The sequence below is a fragment of the Panthera uncia genome, chromosome C2, assembly GCF_023721935.1.
Source record: "Panthera uncia isolate 11264 chromosome C2, Puncia_PCG_1.0, whole genome shotgun sequence".
Classification (NCBI taxonomy): domain Eukaryota; kingdom Metazoa; phylum Chordata; class Mammalia; order Carnivora; family Felidae; genus Panthera; species Panthera uncia.
The window spans coordinates 102,065,321-102,092,620 of NC_064810.1; the positions used below are offsets into that span (position 1 = coordinate 102,065,321).

General features: G+C 35.0%; 1 protein-coding gene and 1 non-coding gene across 3 annotated transcripts in view; both read left to right on the forward strand.

The window, feature by feature from the left end:
- The window catches only part of KPNA4 (karyopherin subunit alpha 4), a 68,140-nt gene extending 41,415 nt beyond the window's left edge, over positions 1 to 26,725 (forward strand). For both annotated transcript variants that reach the window (XM_049628624.1, XM_049628625.1), the window contains exons 9-17: positions 1,101 to 1,270; positions 1,359 to 1,403; positions 4,371 to 4,502; positions 10,889 to 11,017; positions 12,418 to 12,522; positions 17,130 to 17,201; positions 18,417 to 18,579; positions 21,342 to 21,436; positions 24,741 to 26,725. In XM_049628624.1, coding sequence (XP_049484581.1) covers positions 1,101 to 1,270; positions 1,359 to 1,403; positions 4,371 to 4,502; positions 10,889 to 11,017; positions 12,418 to 12,522; positions 17,130 to 17,201; positions 18,417 to 18,579; positions 21,342 to 21,436; positions 24,741 to 24,839 — 1,010 coding nt within the window. In that variant the 3' untranslated portion in view covers positions 24,840 to 26,725. The remainder of the gene's footprint in view (positions 1 to 1,100; positions 1,271 to 1,358; positions 1,404 to 4,370; positions 4,503 to 10,888; positions 11,018 to 12,417; positions 12,523 to 17,129; positions 17,202 to 18,416; positions 18,580 to 21,341; positions 21,437 to 24,740) is intronic.
- Positions 11,235 to 11,563, forward strand: LOC125922264 (small Cajal body-specific RNA 7). Its single transcript, XR_007457682.1, has one exon. It is a non-coding gene; the product is annotated as a small Cajal body-specific RNA 7 (non-coding RNA).
- Positions 26,726 to 27,300: the final 575 nt, after the last annotated feature.

Below are 27,300 nucleotides of genomic sequence, written 5' to 3' on the forward strand. Positions count from 1 at the left end.
TCTCTGACCCTCCCCCGTTCATGCTCTGTCTCTCTCTGTCTCAAAAATAAATAAACGTTAAAAAAAAAAAATTTTTTTTTAAAAAAAAAGAATGCTATCTTTTGTGTATTCAAATTCCTTCACCCCTTTGCTTTTATACTAAATTTTAGATTTAGAACTATTAATGCAGTATCTTGATCTTTGGTTTTCAATTCCTGTGACATCGTAGAATAATTAGACTACATGGATGCCAAAATAACAGGGATTTTATCTCCAAATATTGCAGTGCAAAGAAAAGGGTTTTCATTTGTGGAATGTAATACTTAACATGACTTTCATGATAGAAATTACGGCAATACTCTAGATACAGAAATTCCATTTGGCAGTTCTCTAAGGCAATGATTCTCAAACTTTTAACTGTTTTCAGTATCCTATGATAAGGGCTTGAATTCTTGACCCAGAATTCTGGATTCATAGAGTTTGTTTTAACAGATCTGGGATAGGGCCCAAAAATTACTTTGGGAACCACTGCTCTAGGGATATTGGTTCATTCCTCCACCCACTCCTTTTTTTTGACATAGTTTTTTATTTTTTAACTTTATTTTTGACATAGTTTTTTTTAAATATGTCAAATAATTTGTAGTTAATACTTTTGGTACTCTGATATTAGGTCACAAGTATAAATTCTACAGATTTTTTTTCTAATAGTATTTTGATGTGTGTACATATACATATGTTTTTATTACATGAAAGTTTGTTAAACTGAGTACCATTGCGAGAGAAGGTAAAAGCAGCAGTTCTCTGCTCACAAAGTATTCTAAAGAATCCTTAGGCTTCTATTTTTGGATGGCATAAAAACATAGGTGAACAATTTATAAACCTGAATATGTAAATCATGTACCAAAAAAATGTTATTACTTTATGTTGCTTCTCTTGGCTAAAAGACCTAAAATGAGAACTTGGTTGTTGTCCAGAACTTCTTTGTAAGACTAAATAGCTACACTTTTATATAAAACTAATAGTTAAAAATCTAGAGAGCAGCATATTGAACCCACTGCCGTATGTTTTCTGAATTGCTTATTGTCAGTGTATTTTATTGAATTAATCGCTCCTTCCTACAGGTGATGGGCCACAATGTAGAGATTATGTCATAAGTCTTGGAGTTGTGAAACCTTTACTTTCCTTCATAAGTCCATCTATTCCTATAACATTCTTAAGGAATGTTACTTGGGTTATGGTCAACTTATGTCGCCACAAAGACCCACCACCCCCAATGGAAACCATTCAGGAGGTAAACAGGTGTTGTGTGTTTTCTTTTTTGTTTTTTAACTAGATACCGTTATGTATATGTTTTTAAATCTGTATATTTCTCTCTTCAGATTCTTCCAGCTCTTTGTGTCTTAATTCATCACACAGACGTAAATGTGAGTATTTTTTATGTGTATATGTATGTATGTCTAGGGCTGCCTCTATGACATAGGGAAGAAAATCTTATGCTGAACATGATGTTAGTATACTCTATCAGATTTTTCCATTTCAAGAGCTGTAATAGCTTACTATTACTGTATTTACTTTGTGTTTTCCTGTATCATAAAATATAATTTACAGTGAAGAAATCAAGCCTAACTATATTTTGTTTTGGGCAATAACATGTTGGAGGGGGAGTTAAAAACTCATTTTGAAAATTCTTAAAGGTGTGTGTGTGTTGTTTGTGTGTTGCAAAAACTCATTTTCAAAGTTTTAAAGTTGCCAGTTAGTGATCTCTCCCATGAAGATTATATCTTTGATTGGTCAAGAGCTTTTTATGGAAGCTCATTTTAACAGCCTGGCCAGTGTTTGAGAGAATACATAGGCCTAATTGTACTTTAATTTTTTGAAAGATTAAAACAGAGAAATATTTGTGCCTTTATGTATGGGTTTGTATTCATAAGAATACATACATCAATTTGAGAACATCAGTTGCTCTTTAATTTCATTTTCACTATATTTTTCCATCTATGGTGACTTTTTAGTGGCTTCACATGTTTTAGAGAAAACTCATAAATATCCAAACAAGAAAAAAAGTTCTGCAGACTAGATTTTTAAAGTAATCAATATACCTTATTCATTCTCACCAATACAGATGGCAAAAGAAAAAGCACCTCAGGAAGTATGATGAGGTGGGAAACTGCCCTGACTGCTTACAAAACCAGCCTCACCCTCAGTGTATTAGAAAAGCTAGAAATATAATGGGTAAAAGAAAGCATAGGGATACAATGCACAGCAACATTCAGGAACTTACGTGGTTCCTTAGAAACAGCTTGGTGTGATGACCATTGTTTGATAAGCTGCTTCATTCCTTTACAGTTTCCAGGGTAATACCATTTTTTCCAGGATCTGTCTAAAGCATATGGAACAAATCAAACTTAGAATTATATTACATCAAGGAGTGACATATGTACAAAATTCATTAAATTAACATGATCTTTGCTCTAAAGATACTTTATTTTCAATCCTAATAGTCCAAGGTGTTTTGTTTTGTTTTGTTTTGTTTTAAAGGAACATATAAGCCATTTTTGAGTTTGTCTCCTGTAATACCAAGTTTTTTTATTAAATTACAAATTTTCACCCTTTTAAAAAATTTCCATGGAAAGTTAGTCTGAACATTTATACCTCTCCCAGAAAACCTGACAACTTGATTGACCTTATTTCAGAGATGTATTGTGTTCTTTCCATTTACCCCAACCCAGTTGAAATTGTAACTCCATCTTTCTTTTAATGTATCTTAAATTTCTCAAGCTAGTCTCATTATTCTTTAGTAGCATGTTTGCTAAGTAATATTGTTTACTATATAATAATATTTATTAAAAATATAATCTTTTTAGGTAAACTTAACTTAGCAAATTCTTAAATCAGACCATGAAAGAAAAAAATAAACTGCTTCCACAAAGCATAAGTGAAACACTGAAATTATACTGTAGTTATAATTAGTAAATTTATTATAGAACACTAACTTTAATACAGAAATTATATAGGAGATCAAGTCTGTTTAAATTGTGATTTTGATGTGAGCATATTAGTGACATTTAGTGTTGGGCCTTTTAAAAAAAAAATTGTACAGTCATGGACAAGTAACTTGAAATTCTTTGCCTTTATCAACCAATTTTGGCATATGTTGGAACTCTAGAAAAAAGATTTACATTTGTAAGTTGAAATTTAGTTCTTTCATGTATTTCAATACCACCTTATGTGTGTGAATTCTTTGATTTGGAGTCTTCTTTTTACATTAAAAATAACCAAAGAGCTCTCTTTAGTTTTTGAAAGAAACAATAGCAAAGTGTTGTTTTCTCCTACCTGGAGATTCTCAGATGTTTCAAACATAATGTTGGTTTAGAATTTAAAAGGTTTCAAATGTTCCTGGCTTGTGTTTTGACACAGAGTTCATATTCCAGAAAGGCTTCAGAAGTAAAGTTCCAGGCACAATTACTTTTCCTGTGTCTTTGTCAATAACTGTATTATTTGTGCAACAGTTCAACAGTTGCCCTACTTCCTTTTGGACGTAACTACTAATTAGACTTAATACAAAAGAAAGATGAAACACAATGGGCTTCTGAACTTCAGAATATAACATTAAAAATTATAGGTTAAATTATAGTATAATTTAGCTACAGAGGGTTTTTTTTTTTTTTAATAGGTAGTTTTGGCACATGCTGTAAATTATGCATTTTCTTTTTTTACTAAAACGTTTTTGATTATAGATCACACAGATTGATCTATGGTTGTTTTTAATGTTTCGATGTGCAGCTGTGGGACACTTCATTATTAGAGAAGTTGCCTCCAATTTTATAAGGCAAAGCAAACTGGTTGGAAAAGATGAAATTGCTATTAACTCCTAATACTTAAATACTGGCTCGTGACATACCAACACGATGCCAGTGATACTAGAGAACACTTGAACAAATACATCTAGCCCAGATGTTTTGAACAAATACATCTAGCCCAGATGTTTTGAATCGCTGTGTATGTTGGATACTTAATAGTCTTTCCAACTCTGTGTATTTACTATAATATCTTTGGACTTATTCTGCGTCAGTGTGAGTATTTGAGAAAGAGAATGTCTTTTTCTATTTCCTGTATGGTGTACTGTGTATCTTAGTGAATTAAGATTAGCTACCAACCTGTGGTCAGGATTATAATTAACTGAAGCATACTGAATATGGCTAAAGGATTCACATACTTGATAACAGACATTGATAGATGATGTTGTTTAGTATAATAGAGATTAAGATTTCAGTGAATTGAGAGAAAAAGAAAAAAGGCAGTGGAACAATCATAGATTAGTCTGTATGGTTAAGAATTATTAAAGTTAGAAAATATTCAAAGGCTATTTGAATTTTCATTTTATCCCTTAGATATTGGTAGATACAGTCTGGGCCCTCTCTTACCTTACTGATGCTGGCAATGAACAGATACAGATGGTAATAGACTCTGGAATAGTCCCTCACTTGGTTCCTCTACTCAGCCACCAGGAAGTCAAAGTTCAGGTGAGTTTGTTGTTAATAATACAATATTTTTGTTTGGTTTTGCTTTTTACCACTAATTTGCTTTAAGCATGGCATTTAAAAATGGCCAGTTTCATTAGTTCAAAGTATATTTCTAGCCTGATAACACATCTTTATTTTAATCTATTTTTTTATTGAAGTATAGTTGACACAGGGTTACATTAGTTTCAGGTGTACAACATAGTGATTCAATTTCTCTATATGTTATGCTATGCTCACCACAAGTGTAGCTACCATCTGACACCATACAATGCTATTAAAATACCATTAACTGTATTCCCTATGCTGTGCTCTGTATTCCATGACTTACTCATCCAGTTACTGGAAGTCTGTTTCTCCCACTCCCCTTCACCCATTTTGCCCATCACCCCACCTCCCTTCCCTCTGGCAACCATCAGTTTGTTCTGTATTTATGGATCTGTTTTTGAGTTTTGTTTGTTTGTTCATTTTGTTTTTTAAATTCCACATATAATTGAGATCGTAAGGTATTTTGTCTTTGACTTATTTCACTTAGCATGATCTCTGGGTCCATCGATGTGGTTGTAAATGGCAAGATCTCATCTTTTTATGACTAATATTCCATTTTATGTATATACCATGTCTTTATCCATTCATCTATCGATGGACTCTTGGGTTGCTTTCATATCTGGGTTATTATAAATAACACTGCAATAAATATAGGGGTGCAGATATCTTTTTGGAATAAAGTAAGAACATATCTTTGAAAGGAGTGAGGTATTAATTATATCCCCATATTTAAAAAATGTATATTATTTTTGAGAGAGAGAGAGAGAGAATGTGAGCAGGGGAGGGCCAGAGAGAGAGAGGGAGACAGAGGATCTGAAGCAGGCTCCACACTGACAGCAGAGACCCCGATGTGGGGCTTAAACTCACAGGCTATGAGAGCATGACCTGAGCCAAAGTCAGGTGCTTAACCAACTGAGCCACCCATGCACCCCAATTATATCCCCATTTTAAAGATGAAGAAAATGAGGGGTACCTAGGTACCTCAGTCAGTAGAGCATGGGACTCTTGATCTCAGGATCATGAGTTCAAGTCCCATGTGGGGCATGGAGACTACTTAATAATTTTTAAAATTTTTAAAAAGAGAGAGAAAATGGGGTAAGATTACTACAAGTCAACAAGAATCTTTCCCTGTCCCCCTATTCCCACCCCACCAAAAACCCCATCCCAGGTCAACTCCTTTGTTAATTACTGATTTCTAAGAATTTCTTAGGAAATTTCATGTGATAACATGGTGGCATCTGAAATAAGTACTGATATTTTAATTTTTTCTTTTTGTCCTGTTTCTTTTTGCCTACTCTACTCCTTTTTTTCCCCTTTTTATTTAACGGCCATACTGCACCTGGCAAGTTTAGTTAATGCTTAACTTCATTGGCACTGTGATAAAGGCTTTGTACTGAAATACACTGCTCAGGAGCTTCCTAAATTGTTTCCTTTTAATTATTTCAAATTTTTGTTTTCTTTGTAATGTTTTTATTTATTTCTGAGAGAGCGGGGGAGGGGCAAAAAGCGAGAGGGAGGCAGAGGATCCAAAGCTGGCTCTGAGCTGACAGCAGAGAGCCCAATGTGGGACTCAAATTCATGATTCACGAGATCATGACCTAAGCTGAAGCTGGATAGTTAAGCTTAACCAACTGAGCCACCTAGGCACCCCTAAAATCTTCTTAACTTTTTATCCTTTTATTATTTCTAAATCCTTCCATATAAATATTTATCCCAAGCCATCTAGAAAGAGCCAAAAAAGAGAGGGTGAGAAGTTCACACAAATATTATGAGCAGTAACTGTCAAACTGCAGTGGTAAAGGGATATACAGCAAGCTCTCTCCCTACCCTTCTGATGTAAATAGAATGCTTTCATCTTATGATGACTTACAGTCTGGTCAATAATAGCATAAGGAAAACCGTTAACCTAATGCACTATTTCTCAACCCTGGGTGGACATTAAGATCAACTGTGAAGCTTAAAGAAAAATTTTTTTTTTTTTATTTCCCTTGCTTGACCCCTGGTGATTCTGTTTTAGTAAATCTGGGATATTTCCTAGAAACCTGGGCTTTAAAAAGCTCTTCAGACATTTCTCATGTACAGTTAGAATGGAGATACACTATCTTAAAATGTAAAGCACTTTAAAGAAAAAGGGAACACTGAGCTGAATTCAGAAGGAATTAATAGAGTAGTTTGCCATTTAGGGTTATTTGTGGTTCACTAAAGTATTCTTACTAGGGCACCTAGCTGGCCCATTCAGAAAAGCATGTGACTCTTGATCTCAGAGTTGTGAGTTTGAGCCCTATGTCTGGTATAGAGATTACTAAAAAAAAATAAACTTTAAAAAATAAATATTCGTATACATATGTATTATTAAGCTTGCATTTCTTTTTTTTTTCTTGAACTTTTTTTTAATGTTTGTTTATTTTTGAGAGAGCACAAGTGAGGGAGGGACAGAGGGGGACAGAGGATCCGAAGCAGGCTCTACACTGACAGCAGCGAGCCTGATGTGGGGCTCAAACTCACGAACCACAAGATGATGACCTGAGCCAAAGGTAACGCTCAACTAACTGAGCCACCCAGGTACCCTTGAGTTTGCATTTCTTAAGTGCAATACTTATATCTTGGTATGGGTATTTGGTCTGTTTTTTGTTTTCTTTTTTTCAGAATGCATCTTTAGTTTTAATATTGGACTTCATTCAGAAATAGGGCTGGAATTTTTCTTTAGCCAGCTTTCAAAGTTAATGTTGTAATACTTGTAATGAACCTCCATGTAGGTTTCCTCTATATTCCTACTTCCCCCATCAAATTATTTTGACACGTCCCAGATAGTATATAATTTCATCAGCTTTTCTTAAAAAATAAGGCTGTATGTTTTTATATAATCACAGTACTGTTAGAGTATCTTTTAAATCTTAGTAAAATCAGGGGCACATGGGTAGCTCAGTAAGTTAAATGTCTGACTCTTGGTTTCAGCTCAGGTCATGTTGTTATAGCTTTGTGGGTTCGAGCCCCATATGGGGCTCTGCACTGGCAGTGTGGAACCTGCTTGGGATTCTCTCTCTCATCCTCTCTCTCTGCCCCCCCCCCCCACACTTGCACTGTTTCTGTCTCTTTCAAATAAATAAACTTAAAAAGAAAGTTAATATTAGAATCCAATCAGTATCCAAATTTTACTGATTGCTTCATTTTTTTTCCCACACTTTGATGAAATCTATCAAAACAAGGTTGACATTGCATTTGGTAGCTTTGTTTTTATGTTCCTGTTACTCTACAGTTTTATTTTTCTTTCCCCTCTTAAATTTATTTGTTAAAGAAGCTGGGTCACTATGAAACTTTGTTTATTCATTTTGAGAGAGAGAGAGAATGTGAACATGAGCAGCTGAAGGGCAGAGAGAGAGAGAGGGAGAGAAAGAATCCCAAGGCGGCTCTGCGCGGTCTGCTCAAAGCCTGACACAGGGCTTGAACCCATGAACCGTGAGATCATGACCTGAGCTGAAACCAAGAGTCAGATGCTTAACCGACTGAACCACCCAGGCACCTGACTAGAAACATTTTTAAAACAAATTAAAGACTTACTAAATAAATGGAAAGACATCCACATTCGTGGAGTAGAAGACAGTATTGTTAGAATGATAGTGCTCCCCAAATTTACCTACAGATTAAATTCAATTTGTTAAAATCCCAGGTGCCTTTTTGTAGAAACTTACAAGCTGATATTAAAATCCATATGAAAATACAAAGGTCCCAGAAATAGCAGAAACAAACTTTAAAAAAGGACAGTTGGGGACTTCTCACTTTCAGAACTTACTGCATAGTTTCAGTGAAAAAGACTTTGTGATACCGGCCTAAGGGTAGACATATAGATCAGTGAAATAGAATCAAGAGTCCAGAAGAGCCCATACATTTATGATCAGTTGATTTTTAACAAAGGTGCCAAGAAAATTCACTTAGCAAAGAATAGTCTTTTCAGGAAGTAGTGATTCAACTATACTTGTACAATGTAGCTGAGACTTACTAAATATATACCTATAAACAAATGAAATTAGACTCCTGTATATAAAAATTAGCTCAGAATAAACACCTAAATGTAAGAGCTAAAAGTGTAAACCTCTTAGAAGAAAACATAAGAATAGATTTTCGTGATAATCGATTATGCAGCAATTTTTTACATATGATACCAGAAGCATAAGCAGTCAAAGAGAAAAGTAGATAAATTGGACTTCACCAAAATTAAAAACCTAAAAAAAATTTTTTTTTTAATGTTTATTTATTTTTGAGAGTGTGAGTGGGGGAGGGGCAGAGAGAGAGAGAAACACAGAATCTGAAGCAGACTCCAGGCTCTGAGCTGTCAGCATGGAGCCGGATGCGGGGCTGGAACTCACGAACTGCGAGATCATGACCTGAGTTGAAGTTGGGCACTCAACTGACTGAGCTACCCAGGCGCCCCAAAATTAAAAACTTCTGCTTCTAAGGACACCATCAAGAAATGAAAAGACAACCCAAAGAATGGAAAGGAATATTCGCAAATCATATATCTGAAAAGTGACTTCTATCTAAAATACATAAAGAACTTCTACAACTCAACAATAAAAAGACAAATAACCCCATTAAACATTGAACATTTAAATAGTTATTCAGAAAGATCTACAAGTGATCAATAAGCACATGAGAAGATGTTCAACATTATTAGTTATGAAGGAAATGTAAATCAAAGCTGCAATGAAGGGGCACCTGGGTGGCTCAGTCAGTTGAGTTTCCGACTTCTGCTCAGGTCATGATCTCATGGTTCGTGAGTTGGAGCCCCACATCAGGCTCACTGCTGTTAGCACAGAGCCTGCTTTGGATCCTCTGTCGCCCCCACCACCCGCTTGTGCTCTCTTTATCTCAAAAATAAACCTTAAGGGGCGCCTGGGTGGCGCAGTCGGTTAAGCGTCCGACTTCAGCCAGGTCACGATCTCGCGGTCTGTGAGTTCGAGCCCCGCGTCAGGCTCTGGGCTGATGGCTCGGAGCCTGGAGCCTGTTTCCGATTCTGTGTCTCCCTCTCTCTCTGCCCCTCCCCCGTTCATGCTCTGTCTCTCTCTGTCCCAAAAATAAATAAAAAAACGTTGAAAAAAAAATTAAAAAAAAAATAAATAAAATAAATAAACCTTAAAAAAAAAAACAACTGCAATGAAATACCACTTTGTATGCACCAGGGTGGTATAATCAAAAAGACAGTCACAAGTTTCATCAAGGATGTAGAGAACGTGGAATCCATACACCCTGCTATAAAAACGTAAAATGGTACAGCCTCTTTGGAATACGGTTTGAATAGTACCTCAAAAAGTTAGATATAGAGTTACCATATGACCCAGCATTTTCCATTCACTGGTAGATGCCCAAGAGAACTGAAAACACCTGTTCACCCAAAAACTTGCACACAAATGCTTATGGCACTATTATTTGCCATAGCCAAACAGTGAAAACAATCCAAATGTTCATCAACTAATGCATGGTTAAATAAAAGGTGGAAATGGTGGTATGACATATCCATACAGTGGAATATTATTTGGCCATGAAGAGGAATGAGGCATCGATACATGCTACAACATGAATGGACCTTGAAAGTATGATGTTAAGTGAAGGAAGTCAGACCAGAAAGGCCACCCACTGTCGATTCTAATTATATGAAATGTCTGAAATAGGCAAATCAACAGAGATGTCTCAGGCATACTATAGTGGCTGTCAGGAACCCTTGGGGGGTGAGGGAAATGGGAGTGACTACCAGTGGGTACAGATACTCCTTTTTGGTGTGATAAAAATGTTCTGGAATTCTATATTATGGTTGTACAACTCAATGTGTAAGAACCACTGAATTGTACATTGTGAAAGGGTAAATTTTATGTTAATATGAATTATATCTCAATTGAGGGTTGAAAACGGAGTCATTTGTCTTGTAAATATTAAAATTAGCTCCCCCTGCCCCCCCCCCGAGAAAACTGTAACTTGACAGAAAATGGTGTAATACAACAACAGAAAAATAATTGATAATTCAAATTCGTACAATACTGAAATCTCACAGTAAGCAGCTTTCCTTCAGAAGAGCACTGTGTTTTTGTTTTGTAATTTGTTGAAACACTGAATCAAAAATATAAAGTACTGTCTTCCTGTCTTTATGGCCCTAATTTACTATCCAAAATTATCCTTATTTGTTTGTTGACTGTCTTCTACAATAATGTAAACTCCCTAATCCTGTCTGTCCTAATCACTCCTCTGTTCCTAAATCTGTATCAGACACAACTTGCTCAAAAAGCATAGTTGGCGTGAATGAAAGAATGTATCTTTCATAATAGAACATCTCATTAAATCTTTTGTTGCAGACTGCAGCACTTCGAGCTGTGGGCAACATTGTTACTGGAACTGATGAGCAAACACAAGTAGTTTTGAACTGTGATGCTCTTTCACACTTCCCAGCACTTCTGACACATCCCAAAGAGAAAATTAATAAAGTAAGTATTTTTAAATACTACTTAATAATAATAATGTATAAAGTATCAGCAGTTTTCATTTATAAAATTAGGGATTCAGAAGTATCTATAATGATTACTAATATAAAACCATCAGCTAGATATCCAGAGAAGATAGAATATTTTTCTCTTTATATCATGGATCTTTATGATTTTCTGTATATAAAACCGGTAGTAAACAGTGCAGATTTGGCTCTCTTGGAAATGATGAAATAGAGATAATTGGGTGTTGAATGTTGTGTGATTGGAAACTTTTGATATGTAAGTTATTAAGCTTAATATTTTATAGATAATAGAGTGTGTGTGTGTGCCATTTGTGTGTGTGTGTGTGCACTCATGGAGGCTATTGAAAGGGGGCACTGACTGGTGATGCTGATATTGGAGTGCATTTGAGGCTGTTGTAAAAATACATGGGTTGTTGACTACAACGTTGCCGATGATTATAACCCAAGAACAGCTCACCTAAGTAGCCTAGCACCCTAAAATCTCTAACAGGTTCATCAAACATGGCCCTGTGATCTGATCCAAAAGAGCCTACTTCACACTAGCTAATACTAATAGTTTGTGGAGTAAAACTTGTTTCCTAATTTTTAACAGGGAAAATGTTTCCCTTTACATTGATAAATATAATAAATTTATTAAGTTTGATAAATTACCATAATTTTTATAATATCCTATGTAGGATAGGTAGGTAGATATTTTGTGTCTTATTTCATGCTAACTGGTTTTAGTGTCTATTTATTATGTATTAACTTGTGAAACACCTGACTACCATCATCTTGGCAAAAGTAGCAGCACTGTAGTGTAAAGGGTGGCACACAAAGATCATTAAGGTGGGCCAATGAAGCAATCAAACATTTGGTGCCACGTTAGCTCTTGAGAGAAATAGCACAGTGAATGACTTACAAATAAGTATACTAAAACAACCCACTCTTTCAGCTTTTGGGTCTCCATCATCATGGATAATTGAGAGACTTCCCAACTTTGGCGAGCACTCTCGATCACAATAGAATAGAGAATAAAGCACATTATGTGAGGGGGATGCTAAGTCTCATTTACAGTAGTTTCAGGATTTGTATCTGTATTACAGCTCATCAATTCCTTAGTATTTGTTCAGCCAAGCTTCTTTTGAGTCCTATGTTTGGGAACACTGCTTAAGAATTCTTCAGAAGGGTTAGTTCATTATGAGTTGGATCAGGGCCATAAACAATTTGTTCAAAGAAAATATAGGAGGGGATAGAGGAGTTGAGATTCCTAAAATTTTTATTATGGAACTCAGTCCATAATAAAATCATTTGGACATTGTAGCAAACATACTGAATTTAGGTCAGATGCAGATTTTAATTTTTAATGAGAAATATTGACGGAGTCTTGTTCTGCAGGAAGCAGTGTGGTTCCTCTCTAACATAACTGCAGGAAATCAGCAGCAGGTTCAAGCAGTAATTGATGCCAATCTTGTACCAATGATAATACATCTTTTGGATAAGGTAAGAAAATCCTCTTGCATGCATCTGGGTAAGAAGAAAAGGGTTTAAATTTAACAGATACACTCTTCTGTTTGTTTAATTAGAACCTATACAGTGGCATGAATAGTATAGTTAAGTAGTATTAACATGAAAACTTTGAACCCATTGATTTTTATATATAAAAGACATTTTTTAGGAACCCCTGACCCTTCTTCTGTATCATTCTTTTACCAAAATTACCATCGTCCTGGGATTTATTAAAAATACATTATTATTACTACTGATGATAATGTTCATGGTCATAATTATTACTGATTATAAATGCTTACATAGTCTCATCACTCTACATATATTACTTCATTTAATACTGTAGCTCCAAACTATGGTATAGACCAATAAATTTGCCCAAAATCAAACAGCAAGTAAGTGTGCTATTTAATTGGATGCTATATCATCTCTCATACTTACTTTAATGTTTGGGAAAGAGACCACAGTCACAGCATGAGGGTTTTTTTCTGAACACTGATCTGTAATTAAAGAGAAGATACCTCTGTCTTCTTTCCCTCCATATTTTCTACAAGCTGATAGTAAAGGCTTAGTTTCCTGTAGACTGGTAGATCAGGTTCAGTGTTTTAGGCAAGGCTTAATGCACTACTCTGTATTTCCTGATGATTCACATCAGAAGACACATACTGTTTGTCCTGTATCTCCAGATGGCCTAGATCTCCTGTTCCAGATTGATGAGTGAGCTCAGGTGTTCTCAGCCTACTGCAATTGATTGTTATAAACCTATCCACCAATCTTTTGCCTAGGGGTTTTTAGGTAATCAGTCATTGATGATCATTGCATGGATCCCTTATTTTACAAGGAACTGCAAAATGGTGACATTCTAATTCTATCATTCTTTATGTATTACCTGTGATTTTTCAATAAAAAACTATCAGCTATTGGTTTACTCTAAAATATGTTTCATATAAGAAAGACAAGGTAAATTCTCATTATCACTCAGTTTTTAGAATAACATGGTTCCCTAACAACTTCAAAAGTTGACCAAGGTGGAGTTTTTAGTGTCCTTAGGAAATTACGAATTTATATCTTGTAGTCATTTTTTTTAACAAATTGTCCCTGACCAATGGGAACCTCTTAAATTTAGTGCCTGTGTCTTTTTTACATCTCCTCAGTAGTTTATGAGAGCTTCCTACCTTTGAATATGACATGATTCTCAAGCTTATTTTGTGTATTTTCTGATGTAGACTCTCCAGGATGTCCTTTTAGGTAGCAGATAGTATTTAAGGACCATAGTTCAGGTCCTAAAGATGACCATTGTTATGAGGTTGTCATTGTTTTTAGGCCTGAGTGAACAAAATAGGGGATCAGGGGGTTCTGGGTTTGTTTCTTTGTTGTTGTTGTTGTTGTTTTTAAGTAGAAGATAGGGGTGCCTGAGTGGCTCAGTCAGTGGAGCATGCGATTCTTGACATGAGGGTTGTGAGTTTAAGCCCTACATTGGGCGTCGAGCCTACTTTAAAAAAAAGTAGAAAATATATAGTATTTTTGTGAACATAAGAATTCATAAGAAACGAATCATGAATGAAAGGAAACTATCAGCTGTTACTGGGTATTTAGGGTAAACTGTTTTTATTTTCTCTTCGATTTTATACTTTTATCTCTTTTATGCTGGAATCTTTATAAAAAGATTGCAATATATATTGAGATATATAAAATTTATCAAAATAACAAAATCACATTGCCACTAACAACATGACTACTCCACTTCTAAGATTTCCTTGACGGTTTTTTGTCTTTAGGATATTTTCCATCAGTGATGTACTTAAAAGTAATATATCACTTGAAATGATTTTTTGCATGTGTGGCTAAGTCACCAACATGAAATACAATTAGATTATTTCTGTTTTCTTTTGTTTGCAGAGTGGGTCAAGACTCAGTTTATTTTATTTGTTTTAAATCCAAGTTAGTTAACATACAGTATAATAATGATTTCAGGAATAGAATTTAGTGATTATCACTTACATTTAACACCCAGTGCTCATCCCATCAAGTGCCCTCCTGAATGTCCATCACCCATTTAACCCCACACACTCCCCCTTCAGCAACTGTCAGTTTGTTTTCTGTATTTTTTGTTCTTTTTTTATTTTGTTCTTTTTTGTTGTTGTTGTTCTCTGTATTGAAGAGTCTGTTATGGTTTGCCACCCTCTTTGTTTTTATCTTACTTTTTCTTCCCTTCCCCTGTGTTCATCTGTTTTATTTTTTAAATTCCACATATGAGTGGAATCATATATTTATCTTTCTCTGCCTGACTTATTTTGCTTAGCATAATAAACTCTAGTTCCATCTGTGTTGTTGCAAATGGCAAGATCTCATTCTTTTTGATAGCCAAGTAGTACTCCATTGTATATATATGCCACATCTTTATCCATTTGTCAAGCACTGGACATTTGTGCTCTTTCCATACTTTGGCTATTGTTGATAGTGCTGCTATAAACACTGGGGTGCATGTGCCCCTTCAAATCACTATTCTTGTATCCTTTGGATAAATACCTGGTAGTGTAATTGCTGGGTCGTAGGGTAGTTCTATTTTAAATTTTTTGAGGAATCTCTGTACTGTTTTCCAGAGTGACTGCACCAGTTTGCATTCCCACCAGCAGTGCAAAAGTGTTCCTCTTTATCCACATCCTTGACAACATCTATTGTTTCCTGAGTTGTTAATTTTAGCCATTCTGACAGATGTGAGGCAGTATCTCATTGTGGTTCTAATTTGTATTTCCCTGATGATGAGTGATGATGAGCATCTTTTCATGTGTCTTGTTATCTATCTGTGTGTTTTTGGAAAATCATCTGTTCATGTTTTTTGCCCATTTCTTCACTGCATTGTTACTTTTCTTTGTTTAGGGTTTTTTTGGTTATATAAAGCAAATGGTTATATAGTTTCCAGGTAAAAAATGTATGCCTTGTTTTAAAAGTACATACACAAAGATCTAATTTCCATTTCTTTCACATACTCTTCCTTTCTTTACAGATAATCATCTTTATTAGCTTTGGGGTTATTCTATTGTTTCTTTTTAAATATCAGCAAATGCTTTTGTATTTGCTTATTCCCACCCTTTCTTACACAGATGGTATTGCTTTTTTTTATTAAAAAATGTGTATCCCAGAGATCATTCCCATAGCATTATATAGAGAGCTTCTTTAATCCTTTTTTATACCTACGTATGATACTCCATTATATGGATGTACTATAATGTATTCAATCACCTTACTATTTTATGATATTTGAGATGTTTCTAAGATTAAGGTTTTTTTTCTTTTTCAGTATTTTACGAGGGGATACTAGAATTACAGATAGACATATATGTAAATTTTGCTGTATAATATTCATTTCTGTCTGTAAAGATTGTACTGTTTTACACTCCTACCACTGACAGATATTTGGATTTTATCGGTCTGATGTATAAAAATAGATGCCCACTGCAACTTTAATTTTTATTCCTCATATTTACATAAGTTTTTTCTTAATTACAAGCATTTTTCCAGATTGCTAGTCTTTTTTTTTTTTTTTTTTTTACGTTTATTTTTGAGAGTGAGAGAGAGAGACAGAGTTTAAGTGGCAGAGGGGCAGAGAAAGAGAGACACAGAATCTGAAGCAGGCTCTAGGCTCTGAGCTGTCAGCGCAGAACCCAATATGGGGCTCAAACTCACAAGTGGCTGGAACTTAGGAACTGCAAGATCATGACCTGAGCCGAAGTCAGACGCATAACCAAATGAGCCACCCGGATGCCCCGCTAGTCTTCTTTATGTTTAATAACTGGTTATTATTCCATTTAGATTTATTGTAATTAGTTATTTCACTGTTGAGAATTTTAGTGGCTTTTACTTTTTGACTAGTATTGCTTCTAATACAATATATAGAAAGATACATAGTATTACTTGGTTTTAAATTATTTTCTTGGTAAATTCTCAAAGGTTCTCACCTATGAGAACTTCATATTATTAAGTATTACTAAGTATATTGCTAAATCATATGTATGACTTGTTAAATGATTTTTAAATATATTTTAATGGTGGACATTATCATTTTTAAAACTGTGTTTAAAAGGATAATTTAACTTGACATTTCTTTGATTAAAGTGAAATGCACATTCCCCTCCCTTTTATCATTGACTTCATTTAATCTAACTGAACAGTAAAATCAAGTCAGTTTGTTGCTAGGAGAGACTGCAAAAGGGAGTCTACATTTGTTTAGGGCAAATTGAGTTGAAAAGCTTTTCTTAATGAAAATTATGGGGGCACCTGGGTGGCTCAGTCACTTAAGCACCCGCCTTTGGCTCAGTTCATGATCTCCTGGTTCATGAGTTCAAGCCCCTCATTGGCTCCTCTGCTGTCAGCATTGGAGCCTGCTTTGGATCCTCTGTACCCTTCTCTCTCTGCCCCTCCCCTGCTTGTGCATGTACTCTCTCTCTCTCAGAAATAGACATTAAAAAGTTCTTTTAAAAGTTATATATGCATATAGAAAGGCTAGAGGAAAACCTGGGGAAATAAACAGTTGAAAATAATTTCAGACAACATTTTTTCCCAATATCCTAAATTTAAGTTTGTATCCTTTGATTTTACAGGGGGATTTTGGCACTCAGAAAGAAGCTGCTTGGGCCATAAGTAACTTAACAATTAGTGGGAGGAAAGATCAAGTAAGTTCAGCTCTTATTTATTTCTCAAAACTGGTAAAAATAAAACAGTACAGATAATTCTAAGATTTAGATTTCAGTTAAATCCTAATTTAAAATAATAGCAAGGTAACAGGCATTCTGTAATTTTTTTCACCCCATATAAAAGTGTCACCTTGACTTCCTTTAGTTATATTTCATAGATGAGAAGTGTTCTCTTTATACCATCTTAGCCTCTAAGAATTTTCTAATCCATGGTAAGATCAAAGCACATGTAGTCAAGATTTTGGTTTTTTATTTTTAAACAGTATTAGGGAAAAATAGGACTTTTTAGGTTAATAGGGCAGACTGAAACAACTTCACAGATTCTCCTAACAAGTGAACATCAAAAATAAAAAGAAAGCAAACAACAAGAAAAATTTAGCAGCAGACAAAGCAAGGAAGGCAGGGAACTAACCAAAACCAAAAAGCTGAGACTAGAAATTAGGGAAAGGAATGTGAGGTGCCTAGGTTGTAAAATTTAAAGTGGCACTCATTCTAGAGTTGTGTGGGTGACAGAGGTTAACATTGTGCCAAATAGAAGAATAAAATGAGTTTTAAAGGTTTCAGATAAGTTTTACAGATAGGTAAAAAGGGTGAATTTAGAGCTGATACACAATAAGCTGGTAATTGTCACAAGTGAGCTGTAGACTGGTGGTGAGCAAGGAATCCAGAGCAGAATATAAGTAATAATACATGGTAATAACAGCATAACAAAATATAAAATGATTGAAAAATATTGTGAAAATTGAATTGAACCAATTGAATAGTGAATTGAAGGTGGCTATGAGGGCACTAAATGTTGTAGCACTCTCACATTGAATACTCCAACAACAAACGATTGTAGCTTTAAAAAAATCCAGCCTTTTAACAGATTTCATTATTTCTTAATCTTAAAGGAGAGGAAAGGATCTTTGAAGAAAATACTTTTTATGGCATATGTTTCATATGAAGCTGAGTGATTCCTTCATTTTCACTTTTTTTCTAAGTTCAAGAAAAGTAAACACTACATTTAAAAGAGAAGGAATCTAATAATAAAACCATCTAACAATAAAGTCATAAAATAGTCTAATGTAGTCTAACATAACCTGAAAGATGAGGTCATGTTTCCTACTCAAAATTTTAAAGTCAGAATTATTTCAGTGAGATCATTTGGTACACAAAGTTCACTTATTATGTCATGGTGTTTTTATTCTTCAGGTGGCCTATCTAATCCAACAAAATGTTATTCCACCTTTTTGCAACTTGCTGACTGTAAAAGATGCACAAGTTGTGCAAGTAGTACTTGATGGACTAAGTAATATATTAAAAATGGCTGAAGATGAGGCGGAAACCATAGCCAATCTTATAGAAGAATGTGGAGGTAAGTTATAGGCTATTATTTCACATTTTAATGTTCTTTTTGTAACTACTTTTATTTTCTGACTAATGTAGCACTTCTGTATTTTTCTCAGATAATCAAGTAACAGAATAAAGTAAATACTATATTCTATATGTACAGTCCTGCTCAGCTTCTTGCATATGCCTAGGTAATTGAATTGCTGCCATGCATTGAACAGGCACTGTGCTAAGGTACTGGGAAAACAGTGGTAAACAAGACACAGCCCTTGCCCTCAAGGCATGTAGTCTAGTCATGGAGATAAATATGAACTGATTTAATGTGCTAATTACCCTAATAGAAATGTACAGCAAAATGAAATACCTTATCCATCCTGGAAGAAGCAGGAAGTGACACCTGAGCTGGATTTTGAGAGATGAATAAGGATTAATAAAGTAAAAAGGGATGAAAGGTGTTCCAGGCAGAGATAACACCATGAGCAAAGTCTGAGGTGAGACCTAGCATTCAGCAAATAATAAGTAGTTCAGTATTGCTGAATCACAAAGTACGGGGTAGATGGCTGCCTAAAGATGAGGCTGTAGATACAGGCAATCACCAGGCGTCTGCAGTCTTACAGAAGCTCTGTAGCACAGCAGATTCTTTATTCTATAGGTCAGTGGTTCCCAAACGTGACTGTGTGCCAGAGCCACCCAGAATGTAAACAGCATGTCTTAGCTTTCAACTCTTAGAATTGCCATTTAGATAGAACATAGAAGTCTCAAGTGTAGCCATGGAACAAAATGTAAATGTTACCAACGTGGATGAGCATAAAAGGAAAGGGATTTCTGACAAGTGGAGAAGTAAATGAAAGGAGAAGTAACTATAAGAGTAGGAGAACCAAATCTTCAGTTTGCTTGGTGTGGAGTTCAGAGGCTTGAAAGTGAATTTAATAAGAAAAGCATGTTTAAAGTTACTAACGTGACAATTAGAGCAACAGAAAAATAATGCCTAACTATCAAGTTAGAAACAGAAGAGGGAGAATAGTGTTAGGGAACCTAATTAGGAAGTTGAGTACCAGAAAAATTAAACATAGTTAAAAAATTTTTTACTACTTTTTTTTTACCATGTAAACATTGTAATTATTAAAAATTTTATTTTTATATATTAAAATTAAAATGTAGATCAGAGCCTTGCCTCCATCACTAGACGTAAGGCCAGGAATCTGTATTTTTAGGCTTCTCCATTGGATTCTGCCCCAGGGTATTACAAGCCATTGAAAGATTTTACCTGGGGGATTGGTATATTTAAATAGAGCATGGATAGCAGGGAGATTGGGACCATTGGAGACAAGAGGCAGGAAGCCCGTTAGGAAAGTATACAGCGGTTGGGCCATAATAAATGATGACATCAAGAAATGGATAGACTCTGGGGCGCCTGGGTGGCGCAGTCAGTTGAGCGTCCGACTTCAGCCAGGTCACGATCTCGCGGTCCGTGAGTTCGAGCCCCGCGTCAGGCTCTGGGCTGATGGCTCGGAGCCTGGAGCCTGTTTCCAATTCTGTGTCTCCCTCTCTCTCTGCCCCTCCCCCGTTCATGCTCTGTCTCTCTCTGTCCCAAAAATAAATAAAAAACGTTGAAAAAAAAAAAAAAAGAAATGGATAGACTTTGAGGTTTTGAGATTTGATGATAGAGTATGGAGGGAAAGGGGAACTTGGGCTTTCTCTCAGATTTCACGTTGTTTATTATCACCAAGTAAGAATACAGTAGATCGAACAATTCAGTTGAGGAGAGGCAAATAACAAATTGTGTTTTGGACATTTTAAGTTTCAAGTACCCATGAAACGTCTGGTGGAATTATCATACAGGTGTTTTAATTCTATGCATCTAAAGCTCAGAAAAGAAATGAAGTTGTAGATTTGCAGGTCGTCACCTATCTTAGTAGCTAAATTTCTTTTCAGATTTTATTTATTTTTTAAGCTTTTATACATAAGCAATCCCCATACTCAACATGAGGCTTGAACCCACAACCCTGGGGTCAAGAGTCACATGCTGTACTGACTGAGCTAGCCAGGCCTCCTAGCTAAATTTTTTTCACTTGGAAGTGCAGGCCCACAAAGTGTGTATAGAGTGAGAAATGAGCCCATAACAGTTTCTCCCTTGTAAGCAATAAAGGAAGAACACTCATGAAAGGGCAATTTCACTTTATTTCAGAAGCCTTAAAATTATTACTCCTGTCAAACAAAACAAGGCCCAATTTGCATATCACTTTTTATATATTCTTTTCTGCCTATGATTTAAAAAACTCATTAATGTTTATAGGGAAGCTTCTCCTTAAATACTGTGGTTCATCTTGATCATTTTCTATAATGCTTAACAGATGTCTTAACATTCATATTTATTAATCACCATTATTTTCATTATTTTTATACATGGTCATTATAAAAACTTGACAGAGGCTAGAAAGTAGAGAGAATCTGCTTTTAACTTGTAATGAACAAAAGCAGTCCATGTTGTTATTCCTTATACACATTGGTTATGTAGTATTCTGAATAGAGGTGCCCCTTTGCTTGCTTAAACATTTACATGCGTTTAAACACTCAAGTTGTTAACTTTTTAAGATAAATATGCTGCATCTTTGTGCATAAAACCTTTTTATTTTTAAGATTCACCTTTAGAATAGATTCTTTAAAAATCAGATTTGCAATCCAAAAATTGAGATTATGTGGTCCCAAGAGTAATGTAATTTTTTGTTGTTGTTGTTACTGAATTTTAAATATTACCGTTGTTTCACTTCATAAAATTTCTTGCAGGACTGGAGAAAATTGAACAGCTTCAAAATCATGAAAATGAAGACATCTACAAGTTGGCCTATGAGATCATTGACCAGTTCTTCTCTTCAGATGATGTATTTAATAATTTTATAGTTTTCTTAGTTTTATGTATAAACATAAATCTAGAAATATAGTAAGCAGGTCATACATGTATATATTTTTTTGGAATGGAATTAAGTATGTAGTAGTAAGGTCACCTCCAGGAACATAAATATTTTAGTATTTTGAAGTCCCTCAGGGGCACCTGGGTGGCTCAGTTGGTTGAGCGTCCGACTTCGGCTCAGGTCATGAACTTGGGGTTCGTGGGTTTGAGCCCCGCATTGGGCTCTGTGCTGACAGCATAGAGTCTGGAGCCTCCTTCAAATTCTGTGTCTCCCTCTCTCTCTGCTCCTCCCCCACTCATGCTCTGTCTCTCTCTCCTTCAAGAAAAAAAATAAAAATAAAAATTTTTTAAGTCCCTCAGGGCATTAAAATGTAGTACTAGTTCTAAGGGCAAAAAAAGATAAGGAATTTTTTTTTTTTTTTTTACATATTTATTGACATTAATAGTTAAAAATAGAATGAAATGTTCTTATTTTGCAGTGATGCTGAAAGGTTTGCTTGTAAAGTATCTTTTTTTTTTTTTAATCTAATAACTGGAAGTTTGTACCTTTTGACTACCTTCCTCCACTTTTCTCTTCCTCCACCCTCCACCTATGGTAACCACAAGTTTGATCTTTTCTATGAGCTTGTTTTTTGTTTTGTTAGATTCCACATATAAGTTAGAGCATATGGTATTTGTCTTTCACTGTCTGATTTATTTAACTTAGCATTAAATGCCCTCAGTGTTGATACATGTTGCTGCAAATAGCAGGGTTTCCTTTTAGTCTGAATAATACTCTGTTGTGTATATATACCACATTTTCTTTTTCCGTTCATCTGTTGATGGACATTTAGATTATTTCCATGCCTTGGCTGTTGTAGATAATGTGCTATGAACATGAGGTGGAGATGTCTTTTTGAGTTAGTGTTTTTGTTTTCTTTGAATATATTCCTAGAAGTGCAATTGCCGAATCATATGGTAGTTTTATTTTTAATTTTGGGGGGAGGGAATCCTCCATACTGTTTTTCATAGTGGCTGTACCAGTTTACAGTCCCACCAACAATGCACAAGGTTTCCCTTTTTCCATATCCACACCAGCGTTTGTTAACTCTTGTCTTTTTTGTGATGGCTGTTTTAATGTCTGTGACGTAATATCTCATTGTGGTTTTAATTTGCATTACCCTAATTACGAGTGATATTGAGCATCTTTTCATGTATGTGTGTACCTTTTGGAGAAATGTCTGCTCAGATCTTTTGCCCATTTTTTAATTGGGTTGTCTTTTTGCTACTGAGTTATGATAAGGATTTTTTTTTTTAACACTGGACAAGTCAGAATTTATTTTCACTTGATATCCTTATAGTTAATAGCATAACATGTTTGTAAACAAAGCAGTGACACTAGTATATTCTATAATGTTTATGACAAGAATTAGTTAACCCATACTTAAAGATGTTGTCACTATTATTTTTAGTAGGTGACCAAAAATAAATATGAGGATAGATAAAATGGAAACAATAAATCATTGAGAAAGTTAAGTTACTGTATAATGTAAAGTGTAGTATACAAAAGTATCTTCATTTTGTCAGTATGTGGTAGTTGAAATTAAAGTATTAACTTATTTTCAGTATTGCCTCTTTGGAAAAATAAACCTAAAAGCAATTATTCCTTTAAAAATTTTAACTAGGGGCACCTGAGTGGCTCAGTCGGTTAGGCATCTGACTTCGGCCTAGATCATGATCCTGCACTTCATGGGTTCTAGCCCCATGTCGAGCTCTGTGCTGACAGCTTGGAGCCTGGAGCCTGCTTCAGATTCTGTCTCCCTCTCTCTGCCCCTCCCCTGCTTGCACTCTGTCTCTCTGTCTCCCAAAAATAAATAAATATTAAAAATAATAAATTAAAAAAATAAATAAAATTTCTAAGAAAAATTTTTAATTAGATACAGCCACCAGTGGATTTTTTTTTTGATGATTCTCAACTTTTCAAAGAATAAGTAAGTCATAATACCCCCAACCTTTCCACATTATCAAAAAAAAAAAAAAAAAATTCAGTGTTAATGAAACATTTTGTTAAGTATATACGGTTTGAACATTAACCTGACAAAAACAATACTGGGAAAAAAATTTATAGACTATTTACCTACAGATGATCAAGCTAAGTTCTGTTTAGAATGTAATGCCATTTAAATAAATCAGAACTAAAATCCAGAAAAACATACTCTTTTAAGGGTATCTTGTATCACATGTCTTAGAATTGGATTTTTGGAAGTCCTAATTTGCAAATAGATACACACAAGACCTTATGATTTCTAATACCTCAACATGAAGTTATTTGTTACTCTCTTACATTGTGAAAAGAATAATTCAAATCAAATGCGTATTTATAGGAACTGTGCTGTAAATCAGTGATTTTGTGGTATTTCAAAAAGAACCTTTAGCTATAGAGCATATAGAATATTATTTATTCATTATAGCATAGCTATTATTTTACTGTTTTAAGCCCAAAGGTCATTTGTCTCCAATTGCTAGTAGAAAAGTATCTAAAGATTACATTTACTCTGCAAAAGTGACAGCATTAATTTCTCTTTTTTTAATTTTTTATTTAATGTTTGTTTATTTTTGAGAGAGAAGCAGAGAGACAGAGCGTGAGTAGGGGGAGGGCAGAGAGAGAGGGAGACACAGAATGCGAAGCAGGCTCCAGGCTCACAAACTGTGAGATCATGACCTGAGCCGAAGTTGGACACTTAACTGAACCATCCAGGTTCCCCTAATTTTTTTAATTAAGTCATCAACTTTTATCTATTTGCCCAGGTAAAAGAGAAATTATACATCTCAGTTTGAGATATAAAAGACCATCTCTAATTTCTTATATTTCACTCTTTTGGAAGATACCTATCTTGCATATTCTCTTAAGTTCCCTCTCATTTTGATGTCCCTTAAGAAAAAAGCCTTTACAAAATATTCACACTTTCTTTTCTTTTTTTTTTTTCTTTTTTTAAGTTTATTTATCTTGAGAGAGAGTGTGTGCTCAGGGGAGGGGCAGAGAGAGAATTCCAAGCAGGTTTCGATCCCACGAACCGTGAGATCATGACCTGAGCCGAAATCAAGAGTTGGGCGCTCAACTGACTGAGCCACCCAGACACCCCAAAATGTTTCAGCTTTCTAAAGAGATGGTGGGACAGTGTTCACTCTCCTCATCTTTCTCATACTTTTTTTTATGGGAAATGAGAATATTTCTATAATGCTATTTATATAGCCTTTAAAACTAATTATCACTTGCGTTTTCTCTTTTCCTTTAGATTGATGAAGATCCTAGCCTTGTTCCAGAGGCAATACAAGGTGGAACATTTGGTTTCAATTCATCTGCCAATGTACCAACAGAAGGGTTCCAGTTTTAGAAAGATGTTGTGGAAGTTAGGTACAATGCAGCACTGAGATATATATATATATATACATATATATAAAAAGGTTTGATCCATCAAGCTTGGCTCATGGGATCTGCTGCTGCATTAAATCGGGAAAGAAAATGTGAAGATTTCATTTGGAATCACAGAAAATGCCCAAATGAGGTCAAGATGGCGAGTGGGTGCGAGTGAGAATGAGTGGCAAAATGTAACGAAAACTTTACATGAATGCTTATTTAGGTTGTTCAAAGTAAAAAGGGCTACAGGTCACAGATCTTCCGTGCCTGAGAAGGAACATTGACTTACTCTGTATCAATTGAGGGGAAAGTGCAGTACTGTCATCTTCAAGCCTTGTAAGCATAAAAGAGGATATGATGCCCATATAAGTCAAAGGAAAACGAGCCCAGGCCTTGCTATGAAGCAATGTGTGAATGGACAATGTTGAATGAATGTCTGGCTCAGTGATAGGGAGTCAGGTTCATCTTTCAAATCTAGGGCTCTTCACTCATGAAGCAGACTCCTAGTCCTGGAGTGACTGTGTACGAGAGTATGGTTGTGGTGCTGTATGTGAACGCATGCAAGCTTGATTCGCCTTCAGGGGGCTGATAACAAACCTAGTAAATCATCAAAGTGAGATCATAAGTGTTAATGTACACTGGACATGAAAACAAAGACCGGTTTAGCAGCAGACATTGGTTTACTCTGCAGCCTGTGTTTTCTATTCCCCCTCTTCCCTTTTCCCACCCACCCTCCTTTTTTTTTCTTTTTAGTTTTTATTTACTTTACCTAGTATGGCTTTTTAGTTGCTTCTCAAGTCAGAAAACTTTTCAGGAAGGTTTCCCTGTGCATTTGCACCAGATGAATGTTTGATGCTATGAAAAGCTTTCCATATCATCAAAACTAATTTGTGTAGATTTTTGCATGAAAAAAATCATAAATTTCCCTCAAAATAGACTGTGTTGCAGTACACAAGTTACCATAATAGTATAAAACAGTAAAATGTGCTTTAAAAAGCCATCCTTTTCATTTTCAGAGATAACATAAAGATCTTTGCATGAGGTAAATCTACAGCATAGTTCATTTTTAGATTTTGTTGAGTCCTGTAAAGAAGAAGAAGAAAAAAGTTTCAGTTGTGGTAGAGTACCGTGCTGTGTTTAAATGTTACTTGTTTTCAAACTTTGTTTTCTATGAAAATGATATGGAAACTTCTAAAATGGAATTTGGTGCATATGTACTGCTGAATAAAGACCGATGAAGAGGTTTGAGTAGATGTACAAATCAAGTAATGGTTTGAACACCTTTAATAATATGCCTAATCTGTTCAATTGTTTTAGAATCTTTTTATCTTAGATGTAGGCAGCCATGAACAATCTATTTTGAGCCACTTTAGGGAGAAAACTTTGTATTTTTAAAACTTGCATAAAAGTTATGCAAGTGGTTTTTATAAATTGGAATAATACCTCAGTTTTGAGGTTATGCACACTAAATTAAATGTGACATAAATTAATTTGTACAAAAAGAACTCTTTATAAGGTGGCTCATTGTAGGAAATCCTGTGCCTTCCCCTTTGAGCACAAGTGTTGCATGAACAACAGTTTGCTATAAGAAACATACCAGATTAGCCACCATTAGCATCTATATCTACTTTGTGTTTAAAAATCAACTGGTAATTCTGAAACACTGTAGAATGGATAAAAATTATTTTGTGATCATAACTCTTTGTTGAACTAGAGTATTTTTGCAGCATTCCTTGTCATCAGAAACATGGTTAAAGTTTAAAACTAGAAGCAGCAGAAAACTAGCTTGTAAAATTTATCCAAGTAGAATGCAGGCTAGGCTGTCTTGGGGAAATAAACATTAAAACTTAAAGCAATGTTTTACATGGGGTGTGTGTGTGTGCTGTTTGGATTTTTTATATTACATATATATTAATGTAAAGTTAAGAGTATAACTGATTGGCTTGTTTTAGATTGTCCTTAAGCTTTTGACCTAGAACCAGAATAACAGAAGAAATGTCTTTTAGTACAGACTTAGTAATATTCTAACCCGCTGGATTTGTTCAGGTGACACTATCTTTGCTTCTGCTGTCCAACCCAAGATTTTGACCTTTCTTCATTCTTCCAGCAAAACGGACTGAGAAAGACAGCTTGAACTGTATTTTACATAATACTCTTAACTTCAACACGTGGCTCCAAATGGCAGATTACATACAAAGCTTGTTTTTTACAGAAGGCTTAAATTAACAAAAGGTGAACATAACGGTATTGTGTATCATCCATGTTTCTTAGTAAGCAAAAATCTGGCTCAGAGTAAGCCAGTAAAGTTATAAGAAGCCAAATGATTTTATAAAATAGTTATTTCTATAATACCTCCTAGTTGTGGATGATATCAACATCTGAATACAAGGGCTACCTGATGACCTAAATATTTCATTTCTACCTATGGTCTCATATAG